This window comes from Xiphias gladius, chromosome 15 (genome assembly GCF_016859285.1).
Source record: "Xiphias gladius isolate SHS-SW01 ecotype Sanya breed wild chromosome 15, ASM1685928v1, whole genome shotgun sequence".
Classification (NCBI taxonomy): Eukaryota; Metazoa; Chordata; class Actinopteri; order Istiophoriformes; family Xiphiidae; genus Xiphias; species Xiphias gladius.
This window is the reverse complement of record NC_053414.1, coordinates 3745179-3762227: the sequence shown is the minus strand read 5'-3', so window position 1 is coordinate 3762227 and position 17049 is coordinate 3745179. Positions and strand designations below refer to the sequence as shown.

The 17049-nt window shown below is 46.3% G+C and overlaps 1 protein-coding gene across 3 annotated transcripts; it reads left to right on the top strand.

The window, feature by feature from the left end:
* The first annotated feature begins 1155 nt into the window (after window positions 1-1155).
* pex6 (peroxisomal biogenesis factor 6) lies at window positions 1156-16575 on the top strand. Of its 3 annotated transcripts, none has more exons than XM_040146981.1 (18): window positions 1156-1761; window positions 3130-3750; window positions 4358-4524; window positions 4946-5029; window positions 5292-5439; window positions 6431-6564; window positions 6661-6763; window positions 8382-8584; window positions 9843-10029; window positions 10178-10254; window positions 10574-10691; window positions 10909-11114; window positions 12661-12722; window positions 13231-13339; window positions 13591-13707; window positions 14259-14336; window positions 14947-15086; window positions 16214-16575. In XM_040146981.1, the coding sequence occupies exons 1-18, from the start codon at window positions 1234-1236 to the stop codon at window positions 16348-16350; spliced, it is 3219 nt and encodes a 1072-aa protein (XP_040002915.1). In that variant the 5' UTR covers window positions 1156-1233; the 3' UTR covers window positions 16351-16575. The 3 variants fall into 3 exon arrangements, with proteins under 3 accessions (XP_040002915.1, XP_040002914.1, XP_040002913.1); XM_040146980.1 differs by having other exon boundaries at window positions 6658-6763; XM_040146979.1 differs by having other exon boundaries at window positions 6640-6763.
* Window positions 16576-17049: the final 474 nt, after the last annotated feature.

Genomic DNA, 17049 nt, shown 5'->3' with positions numbered 1-17049 from the left:
GTGGAGGTGAGAAAAGATTTCTACTACTTGGTCAAATGAATCAACTCTGACACTTTCTTTCGTTGTTCCACTTAGTGACACAGAAAGCCAGAAGCTCAGACTGTTGACAGGAAGCTTTGCTGCTCAGTTTGACAAAGTGGACAAAATGATTCCACCGTGTCCGACGTTCTATTCATTCTCATTCTTAATAAATCAAGTACAATACACTGAGTCTTCTGCGGCGCGTGGCTCTGAATACACAAACCTGTGCCCCCCCCCCACAAGTAGATGGCTCCAGTTTTTAATGAAGGCACTGGAGTAGGCCACAGGTTACGTTCAGGTTTCAGTGTGCATTTTAAAATCTAATACAGTCTCAGCATTAAACATTTTTTTTTAATTGGCAGTTATTTAGACATTCAACCAGTATGTGTCTCAATACAGCTTTGATGATTGTAGCCTATTGTTTATCAGTGAACTGAAATATAGTGCACTTGTGACACTGTGTAATCAAAGTGACAGCTAACGTGACGCTTCCTAAATACTGTCCGGGTCAGGGTGTCATGTTAAGGATCACGTTTTCATCACGTCATCATCATGGGTACTGTTTCATGTGCATGACTGCAGCCTTAAGGGCAGTTCTGCCACGGACTGTGCTGTAGTGAATAGTAACCTGTTACGGAGGCTTGTCTGGGTGCCGGTAAAGAAGGGGGAGCACTTTTTGCTTCGTTCCTGTGTTTTGGACCCAACTCCGCGACAAGCCAGTTACCGTGAGTTGTGCCCGCCTGATGGCCGCTGGCGGACTTGCCCGGACTCTTACACGCGAGTCCATTTTGAGACAATGTTCCTTCATTTGGTAGGACAGGTCAAGGGCCATAACTCAGCCCGGAGGGAATGCTAATTCCTGGCTACTGGTCAGACGAGTGGCACCAGTTATACAGTGATGGTGGTCGGACAACAGAAGGCGACGTTGCCTGAGAGGCCGGTGGCGCTTCAACCTGAGCAGGTGTAATAAGGCCGGGTCAGAGGAGTGAACTGGGGCCAGCGATAGGTCGAAACATCGTTCGGCATGAACGCGGGGCTTCCACGGGATCGTTCACCCAACCTTTGGCCCGTTTTACTGCGTGTTAACAACTGTTGACCACCAGGCCCAAGGCAGTTGAACGGGTTCATGTTGCAATTGCTCGGCTCGTCCACTAGGGGGCAGCGATTCAGCGCCGGAAACTACCGCTGCAGCGGTGGTGACGCAGATCAAAGATGGCGCTGCCGGTGGAGCTGTGCGGTCTGGAGAACTTCCCCCCACACCTGAGTCCTCTGGATGCGCTGCTATCAAAGTCCGACCTGGATTCAGTTTTCCAGAATGACACGGACCCGCCGACCGTCCTCTTCATCCCGCAGCGGCCTCAAGGCTCCGGGAGGCCGGGTGTTTTACTGCGCGTTCACTCGGCTAGCGAGGAGGAGGCGGCGGGCTGCGGAGAGAGAAGCTCCCCCGCGGCCGACGACGAGTCCCGTAGCCGGGTCCGGCTGTACACCAGCCGCTTCTTCCTGCGGCACCACGGGCTCCAGCGGCTGGGCGGCTGCGGGACCGTCCGGGCTCTGGAGCCGGTCAGCCTGGACAGAGTGGTGCTGGGAGCCCGCAGCAGGCAGAGTCTCCGCTGGGCCGGAGCCGAGCAGTTCACCGGCGGTCTGATGGAGCTCTGCCGCACGGGACAGTGGCTGCTGGCCCGGCAGGGAGACCCGCTGCTGTTACCCCGACACCCGCTGCTGGGAGAGGACCCGGGACAGGTGAGACTCCGGAACGGGTTATGACCGTACACAGATTATTAACACTTCATCGACACTTCAGCTTCTCCCAGCCGCAGACAGACTGCATGTCTGTGGCTGTTTCAACACTGACATGTCCTGTTGTAAAATGAGGTTTAATCAATTAAATTGAAACTGTAAAGTAGTCAGATCCTTGACTTAAGAGTAGAAATACTCTGTTACAAGTTAAAGTCCTGAAAAGTACAGAATTTTCTACTTAAAGTAGCAAAAGTAAAGAACTTATTATGTAGCATGTCAGAATAATATTTATTCTATTATTTGATTATATTTATTGATGCATCACTTTAATGGTAAAGTTGATTAATTATTCTGTAACAACTGTCATAGATTTCAGAGTTTCTGAATAAAGTCAGACGCGGGTCACTAACCAGAAATCTCGTAACTTGGAGGTTGTTTCTAAAACACGGTTTGATAAGCAAAGCCCTGCCTTTTTTTAGTCTTAATAAAGGTTTGTTACCTGTTTTGTCCCGTTTGTCAGGAACCATTTGGACGGATCCGATGTTTCGCAGTAGTGCTGCAGAAACACTGAGACGAGCTTTCATCAGTCAGTTCCGTAACTTTCTTTGCAGTGTGGTTATGCAAATGAAGTCAGGATTTTTGTGTCAAAATGTTCTGTTTTAATGTTTGACGTATTGTCACGTTGTACCTATATTATTAATTGTATGTAGTTTTAGGTGTAAACACTTGTTCAACCACAGGAGGAGTTTTGCCACAGTAACAAACATGAGAAACAACACTTTACCCGAATGTTAATGTCAAATATGTTCAGTCATTCTTTATACTCATTACTAAACAGTTCAAATCTGGCCACAACTGTCAACTTTGACAACCAACGGCTGCAACCAGAGATTGTTGCCATTGTTGATCAATCTCCTGATTAATGGTGTGTCTGTAAAATGGCAGCAAATTGTGATGTCTTGAGTTCCCAGAGCCCATAGCGATGTTTGAAAATGTCTTTTTTTTTTTTTTGCCCGATCAAACGTCCACAGTTGAAAGATATTAATTTTACAGTTATGGAAAAGTAAGAAAAACAGAAGATATTCACATTCAGGAAACTGCAACCGGTGAATTTTTTTTTTGCTATTTTTTTTTTTTTTAAAAAATTCATTTTCATTCTCGGTTTTTCTCAGTCAACAAAACTGTTTCTGTTGATTGAGTGATCGTTGCAGCTGTGCTCAACAACCTGTGGTATCTTATGTTTTACCTCCGTGTAGCTCATCCAGAGAACACGACGGCTGATTTGTGCTCAGACCGCGGCCTCCGCAGGTCTGGACTCCGTGCTTCTGTTTGATCAGGTGTTTTCTCTTCTCGATGTGTTGTCGGGTGCAGCAGCAGCTGTTGGACCTGTTGGTGTTGGACTGCAGTCCTGTAACACAGGGACGGATCACGGCCGACACCTCTCTGGTTCTGACGGACTACTGGGACTCAGTGGACCCCCCAGGCGCCCCCCCACCCTGCAGACCGCTCAGACTGTGCGTGTCAGATTTCGCTCATTACGCCGACGGCCTCGGAGGGGGACGATCTCTTCTTGACAACAGGAAGCTGCTGGGCTCGGGGTTCTCGGGAATCCTGCAGGCGCTGGAGTGCAGGGTGGACGTCCGGGTGGTGGACACTCAGCGGTGGATCGGGGTCAGAGGTCAGCACGGAGCGGCTGTGGATGTGGACAGCTGTGTGTTTGTCGGCAAACAGCTGCTTCTGAGGCTGGGGCTGTTTAACCAGGAGTGGCTGAAGCTGTCCCGGCTGGGCGGATCCTCCAGACCTCCGACGGGTCAGACCGATGTCCGGTGGGCCGTCGGCAGAGAGCGGCTGGTCTCTGTGGTGGCGGTGGATCTAACGGAGAGTCCAGACCTGCAGAACCACGAAGAAGTCGGCTTCATATCCGCGACTCTGTGGTTCAACATGACTGAGGGAGAAATGATCCCCGTGAGCAGCTGCACGCTGAGGATGAAGGTGCTTCAACACACGCTGAACTCGATCTGAATTAGTGCTGCAACTAGTGATTCTTTTCACTATTGATTAATCCCCAGATCATTTTCTCAAGTAATCAATCAATCATTCTGTCTATGAAGGAGTAAAACATGCCCATCCTAAATCCTTAAACTCCTTGTTTTATGTGACTACTACTCAGATGTGAGAAAACCAGGCAGCAAATCCTCTCATTTCAGAAACTGGAACCCAGAAACGTTTTGCATGAAAAAATGACTTAAGTGATTAATCGATTATAAAACCAGTTAATTTTCTTTCTGTCGACTAATTGACCAATCGGTGCAGCTCTGCTCTGAATACGCACAAATGTCAAACATTTGTTGACTGCAGCAGATGTTTGGCGTTTTCTCCTCACAGCAGTCGGTCTCCAGATTACCCAGAGTAACTGGGACAAAGAGATGTTGCTGCTGAATTTTTGAAATATCATTTTTCGGTGCTGAGAGCAAAACGAAACCACACCTCCAGAATGTTCTTCTTTTCTTTTCTTTATTTGGGTGCCCTGATTCTTGAGCCTTTCCTTGCTGACCCGGTCTGTCCAGTCACCCTGGTCTCTTGTTGTTTTTTGTCTCAGAGGTGGAACACGTCTCCTCCGGAGCCCGGTGGTCGCTCTGACAGTTTCTGTCGCTCGGCCGCTCCGCCGTCCGCCGGCAAGCTTCACATCCAGCCGGTGGTGTCTCCGCTGTACAACAACCTCGGCCGCTACGACAACCTGCTGTCCGAACACTTCAGCACTCCCAGGTCAGCCGGTAACTACACGAGTGTCCGCTCTGTGAGTCACAGATGGTCTCAGGTCTGTCCGCCCAACACGTTGGTCCAGAATGAAACATCTCGTCTATTTGCAGACATTCATGATCTTCAGAGGGTGAATCCTCTGGCTCTTTCATCTCAGGCCAGCAACCGGTCAAAGGTCACGACAGGAAACTTGAGATTAATGTCTTTCAAAATCATGTGAAATGGTATCGAACTTGAAAATGTAAAGTGACGCGGCTGGAAAGGCCGACGCTTTCTTATCATGGGCGTAATGAGCCTTACAGGACTTTTTTGGGAGGCTAGCTGTGCTTCCGACTGTTTCTACGAAAGTTTCCTACAAACGTATTTTGTGGCCGCAGACAGAAAAACAGAGATCCCAGTCTAACCAGTTTGTTCTCTCTGCGTGCAGACTGGTTTCACAGGGAGACATCTTATCGGTTCCTACTGAAAAGCATCCAGACCTGCTGGAGAACAACTCTGAGGGCATCCAGAGGTACCACACACCAGTCCACAACAATCCACACCTATGTTGTGTGTCCTCCAGTGAGGACACACATCCTCCTCATTCATTTCTAGTTTCACATGTAGCTCGGTTAAATCCTGTAACGACAATTATCTTAAAAATGAATGTGAACACTATAAAAACCATAAATTGTCATCTGAAGTACAGGAAATAACAGTAAATGATTATAGTTCTGTTGTTAAGTGTTGCTATGGCTCAGTGATGAGTCCTTGTGACCTTTGACCTCTGGCAGGTCTCCAGTGCTGTTCTTCAGAGTGCAGAAAGTGTGTCCGTCTGCAGAGAGAGAAGAATGTGGAGGAGGAGGAGGAGGAGGAGGAGGGAGAGGAGCAGGAGGAGGAGGAGCTCGCCTGGCCGACAGACTTCACACATCACTCTACATGGTGACCTTTGACCTTTGACCTCTGGCTGTTTTGTATCAGTTAAGGCTGCACGGCTCTGGTATAAATGAGAATCCTGATTTTTCTCCAATGACTCTGATGGACACTTTTTTTATTTTTTTTGAAGACAAAAACTATTTCTTGTCTTCATGGAGACAGGACAAACAATGTGGTCATTACTGGTAAAGGACCAGTCAGACACATGCAACCGCACCAAACGCTGAATTCGAGAAAAACCAACTAATAATCAACCGTGTTCTCTTTAGAGAACTTTAAAAAAAAAGATTCTTTCTTTCCTAATTTATTAGGTATTTGAGTGGGACCGAGTACAATGTTAAACACAGCTGTCGCCAACATTTTGCCAGTCCACACAAAACATCAGAAACACAAATTCAAATTTCTTCAACTGACCTGCCAAAGGCCAGAGAGGAAAATGCGTGTAATTGTCGTCTGGTCTGTAAAAGTCTGGTTTTATTCTGTATTTTTCCTCATCTGCAGTCCTTTGGCAGGTCACAGTCACAGTGACGCATAGGCACAGTGTCAGAACAAAAAACAGGTTTAAGTTGCATCACAAAGACCTTAAAAAGTCATAAATTGAACTTGGTGAACGCTGCAGAAACCCTGACCCCGCTTGATAAGTTGAAGCCTCCTCCGGGGATTTTCCTCTGAAGTTTTCCGGCCTGTCTTTTTTTTACGGGACACCAGAGCACTTTTGTCAGAACTGGGGGTGGCTGAATGTGCTTGTCCCGCCTCGCTGCCACTGGGTTCCCACGCCTGTTGATGCAGCTTAGGGAGAAACCAGGAGCATTTGTCGCCATGTGAGGGATCCGCCCACTAACGCAAAACGCCCGAGTCATCGTCGCAAAAAAATGAGACCCCACAGACGCCTGAATCATAGTATATAGTATAGTATATAGTGACGAGTCGTGCAGCCCCAGTATCAGTCCGTGGCTCTGACAGCTGACTTGTTGGGCGGTTATTTCTGTCTCCTCAGGGAGCGTCCACCAACAGCCCCGTCCCCTGCGTCTCCGTGGACGGAGCATCTCTGTGGAGCGGTCTGTCTCCTCCGGGCCTCAACAGGACGGTCGACCTCATCAGCAGCATCGTCCTGCCCCACCTGCACCACGGGTAAGTCCCCCAAAAACTACAGACCTCGCCGTAGGGACAAGTCGGTACCTATCATCGTGTGATCGGTGATGTCAGCGTTGTGTCTGGTTGCAGCAGCTCTCTGTCTGGCTGCACCGTCCTCCTTCACGGCCCTGCAGGAAGTGGTAAGATGACGGCGGTCGGCGCGGCGAGCCGCAGACTGAACCTCCACCTGCTGAAGGTACGATGGCTGACACGGTCCCCAACGTGTGGACGCGCTGGTGGTGCTATACGTCTCAGCGACGCTTCCCGTCCCTCAGAGACAGACACAGTTTTCTCTGCACGGACAGATTTTTCCACACATTTAACAATCTGGACAAATCGGCTCAATCGACCAGTAAAGTCCACCATATTGAATTCACTTGACTGAAAAATAGAACTTCTCAGGCGCCCAAAATACAAAGTCGGTCTGAATATCAGAGCACGAGAGCGTTGAAACCGAGGTGTTGTACTGACACACGTATGCAGGACGTGTTTCAGTGACATCCGGACCTAAATATGACCAACCAGCTTTCAGAACCGTGGGTAGTTTGATATCTGTATTCAAATGTGATGATGTCTGATCAGTAACAAACTTAGCCATCTACGTACTCAACAGCGCAACTGGCTTCCTCACTTTTTATTTCTAACTGTTTTAGTATATTTTACAAAAGAGAGAGAGAGACAGAAAAAAACCCCTCAGCAAAGCATGGGAGTCAGGCAGAGCTGCAATGGTGAGATGATTCATCGATTAGTCGATCGGAGGTATTTGGATCAAAGAATGCTGGATTTAGTCCTTTTCCAGCTCCTGTAACTGTGAGACTCTGCTGCTTTTCCTGGTCGTATGTTACAGTCCCTTGATTCTCTTGATTGATTTCGGACCGTTGATCAGACAAAACGAGACATTTCACGACAGCGCCTTTGCTCCGGGATTGAGACGGGCACTGTTTTCTGATGTTTTATAGACCGAACAACTAATCACTTAATAGGGAAAAGAACAGGCATATTAGTCAATAATGAAAATAACGGTTGGCTGCAGCCCTAGAACCAAGCGGGGTTTACATTTATGGGTCTGCTGAATTTGTGTCTATACTGACAGCGTCCTCGTCTGCAGCGCAGTCTCCCCCTTATTCGTCTTTTTCCATCACATGCATGTATATCCACGTGTCCCTTAATCTGTCCGTCAGTTGGCAGGTTAGACGAAAAAGCGGAAAACCTTAGAAAACCTTAGATACAGGTCACTTCTGTCATTCTTACAAGATACAATCATCAGATTAGATTCATATTTCTAACTCTCACATATCAGCAACAGTATGTTCAGGCTCTCATATTAACGCTCGTTCCTCTTGGTAAACGTCAACGTCAAACGTCGTGATCTTTATTCTTCTTTTGTGGCCAGTCTGCCTTGACAATGAAAGAAAATGAAAATAAAAATGAATTTTCCAAGGATTTATTGCTCTCGTAAAGTGACAGACCGCTTTGATGACAGGGAAAAACCATATTCTTGATTCCAGGTTTCCTGATTATTACACAGTTTTTGTTGTTTGACACAAAAGACGAGTCAGTATTTTACACATTTATGTAACTTGTCTTCATATTTGGGTAAAACGTTAATCAACTGTAAAGAATTTCACAAGCAAGGTTTTCCTACTTGAATTAGCAAATGTATAAAATTGAGTATGATGTGCTGAATGTACTGTCAGCGTGTTCTTCCGCTGACAGGAAAAAAATGCAGCTGACTCTCCCGTGTGTGTGTGTGTGTGGCTGCTGTTGCGTGTCGCTGTATCATCTCCTGTTGTTGGTCGCTGTCACCCGCGCAGGTGGACTGTGTGACCGTGTGTGCTGACACTGCTGCAGCCTCGGAGGTGAAGCTGACGTCGGCGTTTCAGCGGGCCCACGCCCTGCAGCCCTGCCTCCTGCTGCTCAGGAACCTGCAGCTCCTGCTCAGACCCCGAGGCCCCGCCGAGGAGGACGGCCGGGTCCGGGCCGCGCTCTGCCAGCTGCTCAGCAGCGCCCCCGCCAGGTCTCCGACTGCCCCCGACCCTCTTACAATAACACAGATCAAGCTCTAGGTGGAGGCTCAGTCTTAGTTGTTTCTTTGGGAGGAACGTGCTGGCAGCTAATGACAAATACACAATGTGGTCAACATTATTTGCAGCTGCAACAAACAATAACTAAACCTGCTGATTTTTACTTTGTTGGTCTGAAAGCTGATTTTTATATATATATTAAATTAAAATTAAAAACATTTTTAATAATAATTTTAACACTATATAATTTGGATTAATTAGCTTTTTACTCAATAATAAGTCCGTGTCATGGAAACCTGGACTGTGTCTAACTGTGCAACCAACCAGATGAGTTTTCACCGTCAATCTGTGTTTTAGATGTTGTACCAACGCACATTGTCAACCGCCACTCATGCAACTTTTCCGACGACACACATTAAAACACAAACGCATCCTGACCAGTCATCCTGACCGTTGTAAGAGTAACGTGACCCGCTGATCCCAGAGCTGTGGAGGAGGGCTGATCTGCCGTAGAGGAAAGTCTGTCCTGTTCCTCAGCTCTGCCAGACCTTCGCGCTTTACGTTAGATATTTGATAACATGCAGGTGAGGGTGATCACAAGCAGCAGATGTCAATCTCTTACATATAGATCACACTGCCGTCTTGAGGTCTGTTTCTCCATGTAGTTTACTTTTACTGACTTTTGTCGTCCAGTCGACCTTCGTTGGAGGGTTTCTGTGTGCTGGATTTCTCTCCGCAGCCAAAATGATTTTTACCCAGGTCCAACGCGGACAAAAAAGCAATCGAAAATTTTCATTATGTCTTCAGCCGTTGGGCGAACCCAAAAATAAGAAAATGATCACTTATTTTTTATAAGGGACAAAATTAGGGAGAGAATTAATTCCCTCCAGCATCAATTCTGTTCCTGAGAACCTCAGTGTTTAAATTTGAATTTTGGATTCAGAAAATCCCGTATCACGTTCTTGTCCCTTCCCTGTTTTAACAAGACGATCTCCCCATTCACAAAGCCGGGTCCGTTCGGTGGGGAAGAGCTTGATTCACCTGCAGAGTCCTGACCTCAACCCCCATCCAAAACCTTTGGGATGAACTGGAACAGGGACTGCGAGCCAGACCTCGGACCTCACTGATGCTCTTGTCTCTGAATGGGCGCGAAATCCCTGCAGCAGGTTCAACCTCTGCTGGACAGACTGAGAGCAGGAGACAGGAGGCTTTCGTAGCAGCACATCAATGCTCTGTTTTTCTGGGTTTCAGTGTGGTGGTGGTGGCGACGGTCCGCAGACCTCGGGATCTGTCTGCAGGTGTCGTGGCAGCGTTTGTCCACCAGGTGGCGGTAGAGGGCCCCACTGAAGAGCAGCGGCGCTCCATGCTGGTCGGCCTGAGCCGAGACCTTCACCTGGGGAGAGACGTCAACCTGGACAGACTCGCCAAACTCACAGCAGTACGTCACCACTAAAATAGCAGAGAGTCAGGACCCAGACCAGAGAACCACAGATGAGCACCTGCTGTAGCTAAGCAACAAGCCCAGTACCAATGTGAAAACCTGACTGTGACTTTATTGATTAACAAGTGTTACTCCTCTTCCTCAGGGTTTCGTGTTGGGGGATCTAAGAGCTCTGCTGGCTGAGGCTGGAAGAGCGGCCTGCAGGAGGCTGGTCCGCACCTGGTGAGACTCAGGGACGAACCAAATGAAAGCACTTTTCACAGGGTCTTGTGTCGCTCACACGGCCCAGAAAATCCTTTTGTTTGGTATGTATGTCAAAATCTTAGGACTCAGCGGCTTGAACTTCCAATCGCCTGGTTTTACAGCCTGTAACAGTTTTGCGTCTTGGACGCACTGCGCAGACAAACGCGGCAGCCATGTTGGAAACTCTCCAGCTGACTGTCCGGTTTCCCCTCTAACTACACCTGGTCTCTGTTCCCCACATGCAAGGAAAGGTTTGATAAATGCAGGTCCTGTTGTGTGTGTGTGTGTGTGTGTGCAGCGGTGGTCGGCTGGAGGAGGACCTGTGCTCCAGTGGAGTGACCGTCCTGAACCGGGACTTCACCTCCGCCCTGGAGACCATGCAGGACGCCCAGTCCAAGGCCATCGGAGCCCCAAAGGTGATAACACGCAGCTCGGTGTAATGAGAGAGATCGGCCGGACACAAGCTCCACTCCAACAGCCGGACTTTTAAAACGCGAACATCTAGTGATTAAAGAAACTATTATTGCAGCTTTAAAAACTGTTGAACACGTGAATGAGATGCTGCTGTTTTGTTCTGTCCTCCGCTCTCTGCAACTCTAACCCAGCTGCTGGTTCCTTCCTCTGTACGATCAGATCCCTAGCGTACGATGGGAGGACGTGGGAGGTCTGCAGCAGGTGAAGAAAGAGGTCCTGGACACGGTTCAGCTTCCTCTGCAGCGTCCAGAGCTCCTGTCTCTGGGTCTGAACCGCACCGGAGTCCTGCTGTACGGACCACCGGGGACGGGGAAAACGCTGCTGGCCAAGGCCGTGGCCACGGAGTGCTCCATGACCTTCCTCAGGTGAACCTCCTGACTCTTCTGTGCAGGATTTCCTTGAGGCTCATGATCAGTGTTTTCACAGGACGCAGTGTAGCAAAGGTTTACGTCACCGAGGGAGCCAAGGCAAAAATGAACGGTTTAGCATCTGTCAACAAGACATCGAGTCAAGATGTGAAAGAAACACAAGACAACATCAAAAGAGGTTTAAAAACATTGAGACAAAGTAAATCAGAAGATTGAAATAAGATAAAATAGAACGGGAGATTAAAAGTTTCAGAGCAGTTAATTAAAAGTCCCAAATTTAAGTTAATAAGAAGCAGCGGCAAACAGAAAAATTCTTAAGCCCCCATTTAAAAGTACTGAGTGTTATAGGATCTCAAGTTCTCTGGGAGTTTGTTCCAGATATGTGGTTCATAAAAAAAACTGGATGCTGGTTCTCCAGGTTTGGATTTGGTTCTGGGGACAGTAAGAAGACCAGTCCCAGACCACCAGAGAGTTCTGGACGGGTCATAATGGCTCAGCAGTTCAGAAATTTTTTGGCCCTGAACAATGTAAAGCTTTATAAACCAGCAGTCGAATTTCAAAAGCAATTGTTTGACACACAGGAAGCCAGTGTGGAGATCTGAGAACTGGACTGATGTGAGCCACTTTCCTGGTCTTAGTCAGGACTCAAAATCAGCTGCAGATGTCTGATCTGAGACCTGGAAAGACAACGTTACAGTAGTCAAGCCTGTTGAAGATGAACACAAGTTTGTCGAGGTGAAAAACAAAATGAGTTCAGTTCAGTTTAAAGGATCAGTGCCCTGATTTCACACCCTCCTGATGACCAGACCACTCAGCTCTACCCTGTCGTCTGTGTCACAAACTGGAGGTGTGGAGTTTGACAGAAGCGGCTGTTTACCTCCGGTGAAACGCACAGTGTGGCGCTGTCCAGTTGCATTATGGGAAATGTAGGCTCCAGACTCTCTGCAGTTTGACCCACACTAGAGACTAAAAAGCCCCTTGTAGCAGTCTTCTATATGCCAGCACAACATTAAGTTTCCAGAGCTGAATCGATTAGTCGATCGACAGAAAATTGATCTGCAACTGTTTTGATTATTGAATAATTCTTTGGGTCATTTGTAAAGTTAAAAATGCCCAAAAAAAAAAAGGCTTGTTTTGCGAGTTCAAAAAAAGACGTTTGAAGACTTCATCATGGCTTCTGGGAAACCGTGATGGGCCCTTTTTGACATTTTTTAGACTAAACAAGTAATTGGTTATTTGGGAAAACCATGAGCTGATTGATCAATAATGAAAATAGTGGTTAATTTTAAAAACAGCTCAACGTTCTCTTTATCACAAAAGAAGGTCAGTTATCCTGTTTCAGAGAACGTTCAGCTGTCGTCTCACTGGTTGTGTGTGTTTGTGAAAGACCTGGTAATAAGTCAGAAAAGATTGAAGAGCTGTTGTCTTTAGGAAGTTGTGATCGTTAATATGGTTGGTAATGATATGCTGTTGTAAACTGATACAGTCTGATGATTGACGCTTTTCCATCTGCTGGTTTTTTGTTTTTCTGTCGTTGTTTCAGTGTTAAAGGTCCAGAGCTCATCAACATGTACGTGGGTCAGAGTGAGGAGAATATCAGAGAAGGTCTGTACCAGTCAACACGTCGTCCATAACCCGTTACACATCCGGTCTGTCGTTATATTGTGATGGCAACATATGCTGAGCTAAAGGGAAATAGTCAGATTTGTTTTCCACATTTCAGTGATTCAGGCAGATGACAAAATTAAAATCCATCGAAACACCGAGGCTAAAGGAAGTTGCGTGTTCTGACCGACGAAGTTTACTTTAAAACTGGATTTCATTTTGTCATAGACTTTATTAATAAAACCTTCGTTCTACGTTGAAACGTCACAGCTTTAATAGAAGAAGGGGAATGAAAGTGAAACTGGAATGATGCACAAAAAAGACAAAGACAGAAAATTATATTCGACGAAAAACTGAAATAAATAAATGCATAAATAAATTACTACTGAATTAATTAAAATTAACGTAATTTGTTGCAGTACGTTTCCATGAATTGAGGACATTTGATATTTTTTGATGAGAGTTAACTACATTTAAAAATATGAATGCGTTTCCATGTTGCGCTCAGTGTTCTGCAGAGCGCGCTCGGCAGCTCCCTGCGTGGTCTTCTTTGATGAGCTGGACTCTCTGGCTCCCAGCAGGGGGCGCAGTGGAGACTCTGGCGGGGTGATGGACAGGTGAGTGTTTACCGTCATTTTAAGAACGTTTCGTGCAGATTTTTGTACTTTTACATCCGTATGTCCGTTATGCTTCTGCCTCCATATTGTTCTAATTCTTTTATTGCACATTATCTTCTGTTTGTCTTTTATTTGTTTGATTTTAAATACAATATAAAATCAGTTTCTTTTGTCTTTTTATTTTGAAGCCCTCTGTGACTGTGTTCAGCCGCAGCAGGATGAATAAAGTTTGATTGAATCTCTCTGCGCAGAGTCGTTTCTCAGCTGCTGGCCGAGCTCGACGCTCTGCACTCGTCCGCCGGGGTTTTCGTGATCGGCGCCACGAACCGTCCAGACCTGCTGGACCAATCACTGCTGCGGCCCGGCAGGTCAGAGCTCTCTCTCTCTTCTTACTAACAGCTGCCCAAGTGACGGCTGGCAGCCTGAAAGGTGTCGCGGCGCCGCAGCTTTTTAGCCTCTTTTAGCCTCTTTTAGCTCCGAGTTTTGGTTTTTGCGGCACGTTTCCCGTCCGGCTCAGTCTCAGTGTTTCCAGCTGGGGTAGGCAGCTGTTTGTTAACAAGTCAGACACGACGACTTTATAGGTAGAGAATATGTTAGTGTTGTGTTTAAAACTCCCCCCCCCCAGTGGCTAAAAGTCAGCTATTGCGGGTTTAACGTAACAATTAACGTGTCGTTCTGAAGATTTTTCCTCTGAGAAAACTGAGATTGTGTTTAGATTATTTTTACTGTTTACGCCGGTTTCATGAATGACACAGATTTTGTTGAAGTTTTACCTTCAGGGTTTATAATTTTCAGTACTGACTTACAGACACCCCCGTGGGCAAATCCGTCTCGTTTTTGTTACACACTTCAAGTCAGACTCATCTCTGTGATCTAAGACTGTCAAGTGTCAAGCTGTGTCTCTTTGTGTCGCCTTCAGGTTCGACAAGCTGGTCTACGTTGGCATCAACGAGGATCGGGTCTCTCAGCTCCAAGTTCTTCAGGCCATCCTCAGAAAGTAAGAACAGCCCCCCCCCCCAGGAATACAGTCCACTTACATTTAGTTTGGACCAGGTTTAGAAAAAACTCACCGCAGGAAAATCGGGCCAAGAAAAACTTTGGTTATGAAAATACCCACATCTGGAAAAAGCCTCAGACCCGTTTAAACCGACTTTCACCTGCAGCTTTTTGTCCTTACACACCTTCAAGTTTTGATTTAGGTTTTTCCTGTTGCATGTGGATTCTGATCACTGCTGTTTACAGGTAAAGAAAGAAATACAGAAATCGTTTTTGACATCACACTGATCTATGCTGTGGAGTCCAAGAAGTCACGGATGATGATACTGTGTATTTTTTTTTGGGTCTTTTACACACAAGATATGGATCTTGTGTGTAAAAGATAATAGATAAAAATAAATAAATCAGGACACCAGGGACTCTGGAGTGTCCCGTGGTTGATTAGAGTGGATTAGTCCTCTACACCTGATGCTAACATCTGTTTAAACAAGCAGACGCTGTCTCTTTGTAACGTGTTTGTGTAGGTTTTCTCAGTGATATGAGCAGAGGGGGGGTCAGTGTTTTTATGACCTGAAAAACCATCTAAAAAAGGAATTTAATCTGGACTTCAGGTTCCAGCTGGACCCCGCGGTGAACCTGCGGGAGGTGGTGGATCGTTGTCCGGCTCACGTGACCGGCGCCGACCTCTACGCTCTCTGTTCAGACGCCATGACGGCCGCCATCAAGAGGAAAATCTCTCTCATCGACGACGGTAAGACACCGGAAACACCGGGTCCTGAAAGATGATTCTTCTTATTGTGTCGCAACAAGCAAATAAAAAAATGTGCAGAGGGTTTGAACAGATGCGACACACTCCTCACGCTTCTGGAAAATGGGCCCCAAATAACCTTCCGTCGATATCCTCACCAGACGGTTTTACTGTAAAACGAAGTGCCGGATATAATCTGGGGCCGTTGCTATCTCATTTTCTACATCTGCAACAGTCCTGCCATTAGCGGAGAGAGAGAGAGAGGAGATCATTCAGACCGGTTTTGTGTTTTGAGCGTCAACCAAAAAAAAAAAAATTGGTGAACCAGAAAACCCACCTACCAGATGTTATAATTAGCATCAGCCATGTTAATTATAACATCCAGGACTGAGCGTGACAACAACAAACTGATGTTTCCATGAATATTAACACTTTGATGTAAAGTTTGAGTCAAGGTTTTTGGATTGTTTTTATCCATTGAAGACCAATTCTAATTTGAGGCTGCATTTTCCTGAACGATTGATCGATTTAATCTTTCGGTCTGGGAGTAAAATGGTGATAAATGCCCATCACAGTATCCTACAGCACCAGGTGACGTCTTCAGATGTCAACAGTCCAAAACCGAAAAATATCCAATTGATTACAATGTTAGCCCAAGAAAAACAGCAAATTCTCAGGTTTTAGAAGCAGGAACAAACAGTTTGGGCATCAATTATCAAAATAGTTGCTGAAAGTTTCACCTCTATTATTTATTCCAACGTGGGTCCTGTAGTTTTGTGGATTAGGTCGATCATTCAATCAACATAAACTTAATCGGCAACTATTTTCACGATCAAATAATCGCTTGTCATTTTTAAACAAAAACGCAAAACGTTTACTGGTTCTAGCTTCTCGAACGTGATTCTTTTCTTCGTCACATGAAATTGAAGTAATTATCTTTGATAATCTGATCGATCAGATTGATCGATAATGGAAACAAACATTAGTCGCAGCCCTGGTTTTTTTGTTTTTTTTTCCTATCATTTCGATCAGTGATGAAAACAATGTCTCACCCAGAAGTCTGAAGCATCAGAGAGACAAACGCTCATCTGTCTCCGCTTCTCCATTCACACTGTCACTCTGTCCCTCAGGTCTGGACTCGGAGGACTCCTCTGTCCTCCTCTCCGTTGAGGATTTCTCTACAGCCCTAGAGAACTTCAAGCCGTCTGTCTCAGACCAGGAGCTGCTGCGATACAAAAGCATTCAACAGAAACTCGCCGTGAAGTAGAAACACGGGACCAGAACCCGGGAAACGGGTCATCATCAGTGACTGATGTTCGCTCTTGGACAGCTAACCAGATGTTTTAAGAATCAAAGGACTCAGATGAAGGTCGTATTGTCTGATTTAGGTTCCAGCCACGTCTGGAGGGTCAATGTTTTGTAAAATACTGTAAAGCAATAAAATGTAAATGATGTAAAGTTAATCTACGTAATAAATAAATACCGAAGTTGAGGAAAGCTAATGAAACAGATGTGGGATTTCAGTTCACTCGAGCGGAAGCGTCTGCTGACAGAGTCAGATCGGCCGACCGGGCGGAGAGTTTCTTCACACACCTGCCGCTGGCGAAGCGTCACGTGATTTCTGTCTTAAAAAGACCTTTTCTGATAAACAGCTACCACTGTGACATTACCAGCTCTGCTTTTACTGCAGCGCCATTGCTGCGCTTCTGCTGCTGCAATAACAACAAGGGTTAAATACCGTATCAATCCTGCATATTCAACTAGACGATCGACAGAAAAGTAACAACAGTTTCAGCAGATGGAATCATGTCGGTCGTGCTCATTCCTCAGACTTTCTCTGGTTCCAGCCTCTCAAAGGTGAGAATTTGATGGGGTTTTTTTTGGTCCTACAGGATTTGACAGTAAACTGAAAGACTTTGGGTTTTGGATTCTTGGTTGGACAAAAAGGAGCCATCTGACGACGTGA

Coding starts and splice junctions, on each gene's coding strand:
- pex6 (XM_040146979.1), top strand. CDS start 1,234: ATGGCGCTGCCGGTGGAGCTGTGCGGTCTGGAGAACTTCCCCCCACAC. Junction 1,762..3,129: donor TGGGAGAGGACCCGGGACAG/GTGAGACTCCGG, acceptor TGTCGGGTGCAG/CAGCAGCTGTTGGACCTGTT. Junction 6,764..8,381: donor TGAACCTCCACCTGCTGAAG/GTACGATGGCTG, acceptor TCACCCGCGCAG/GTGGACTGTGTGACCGTGTG.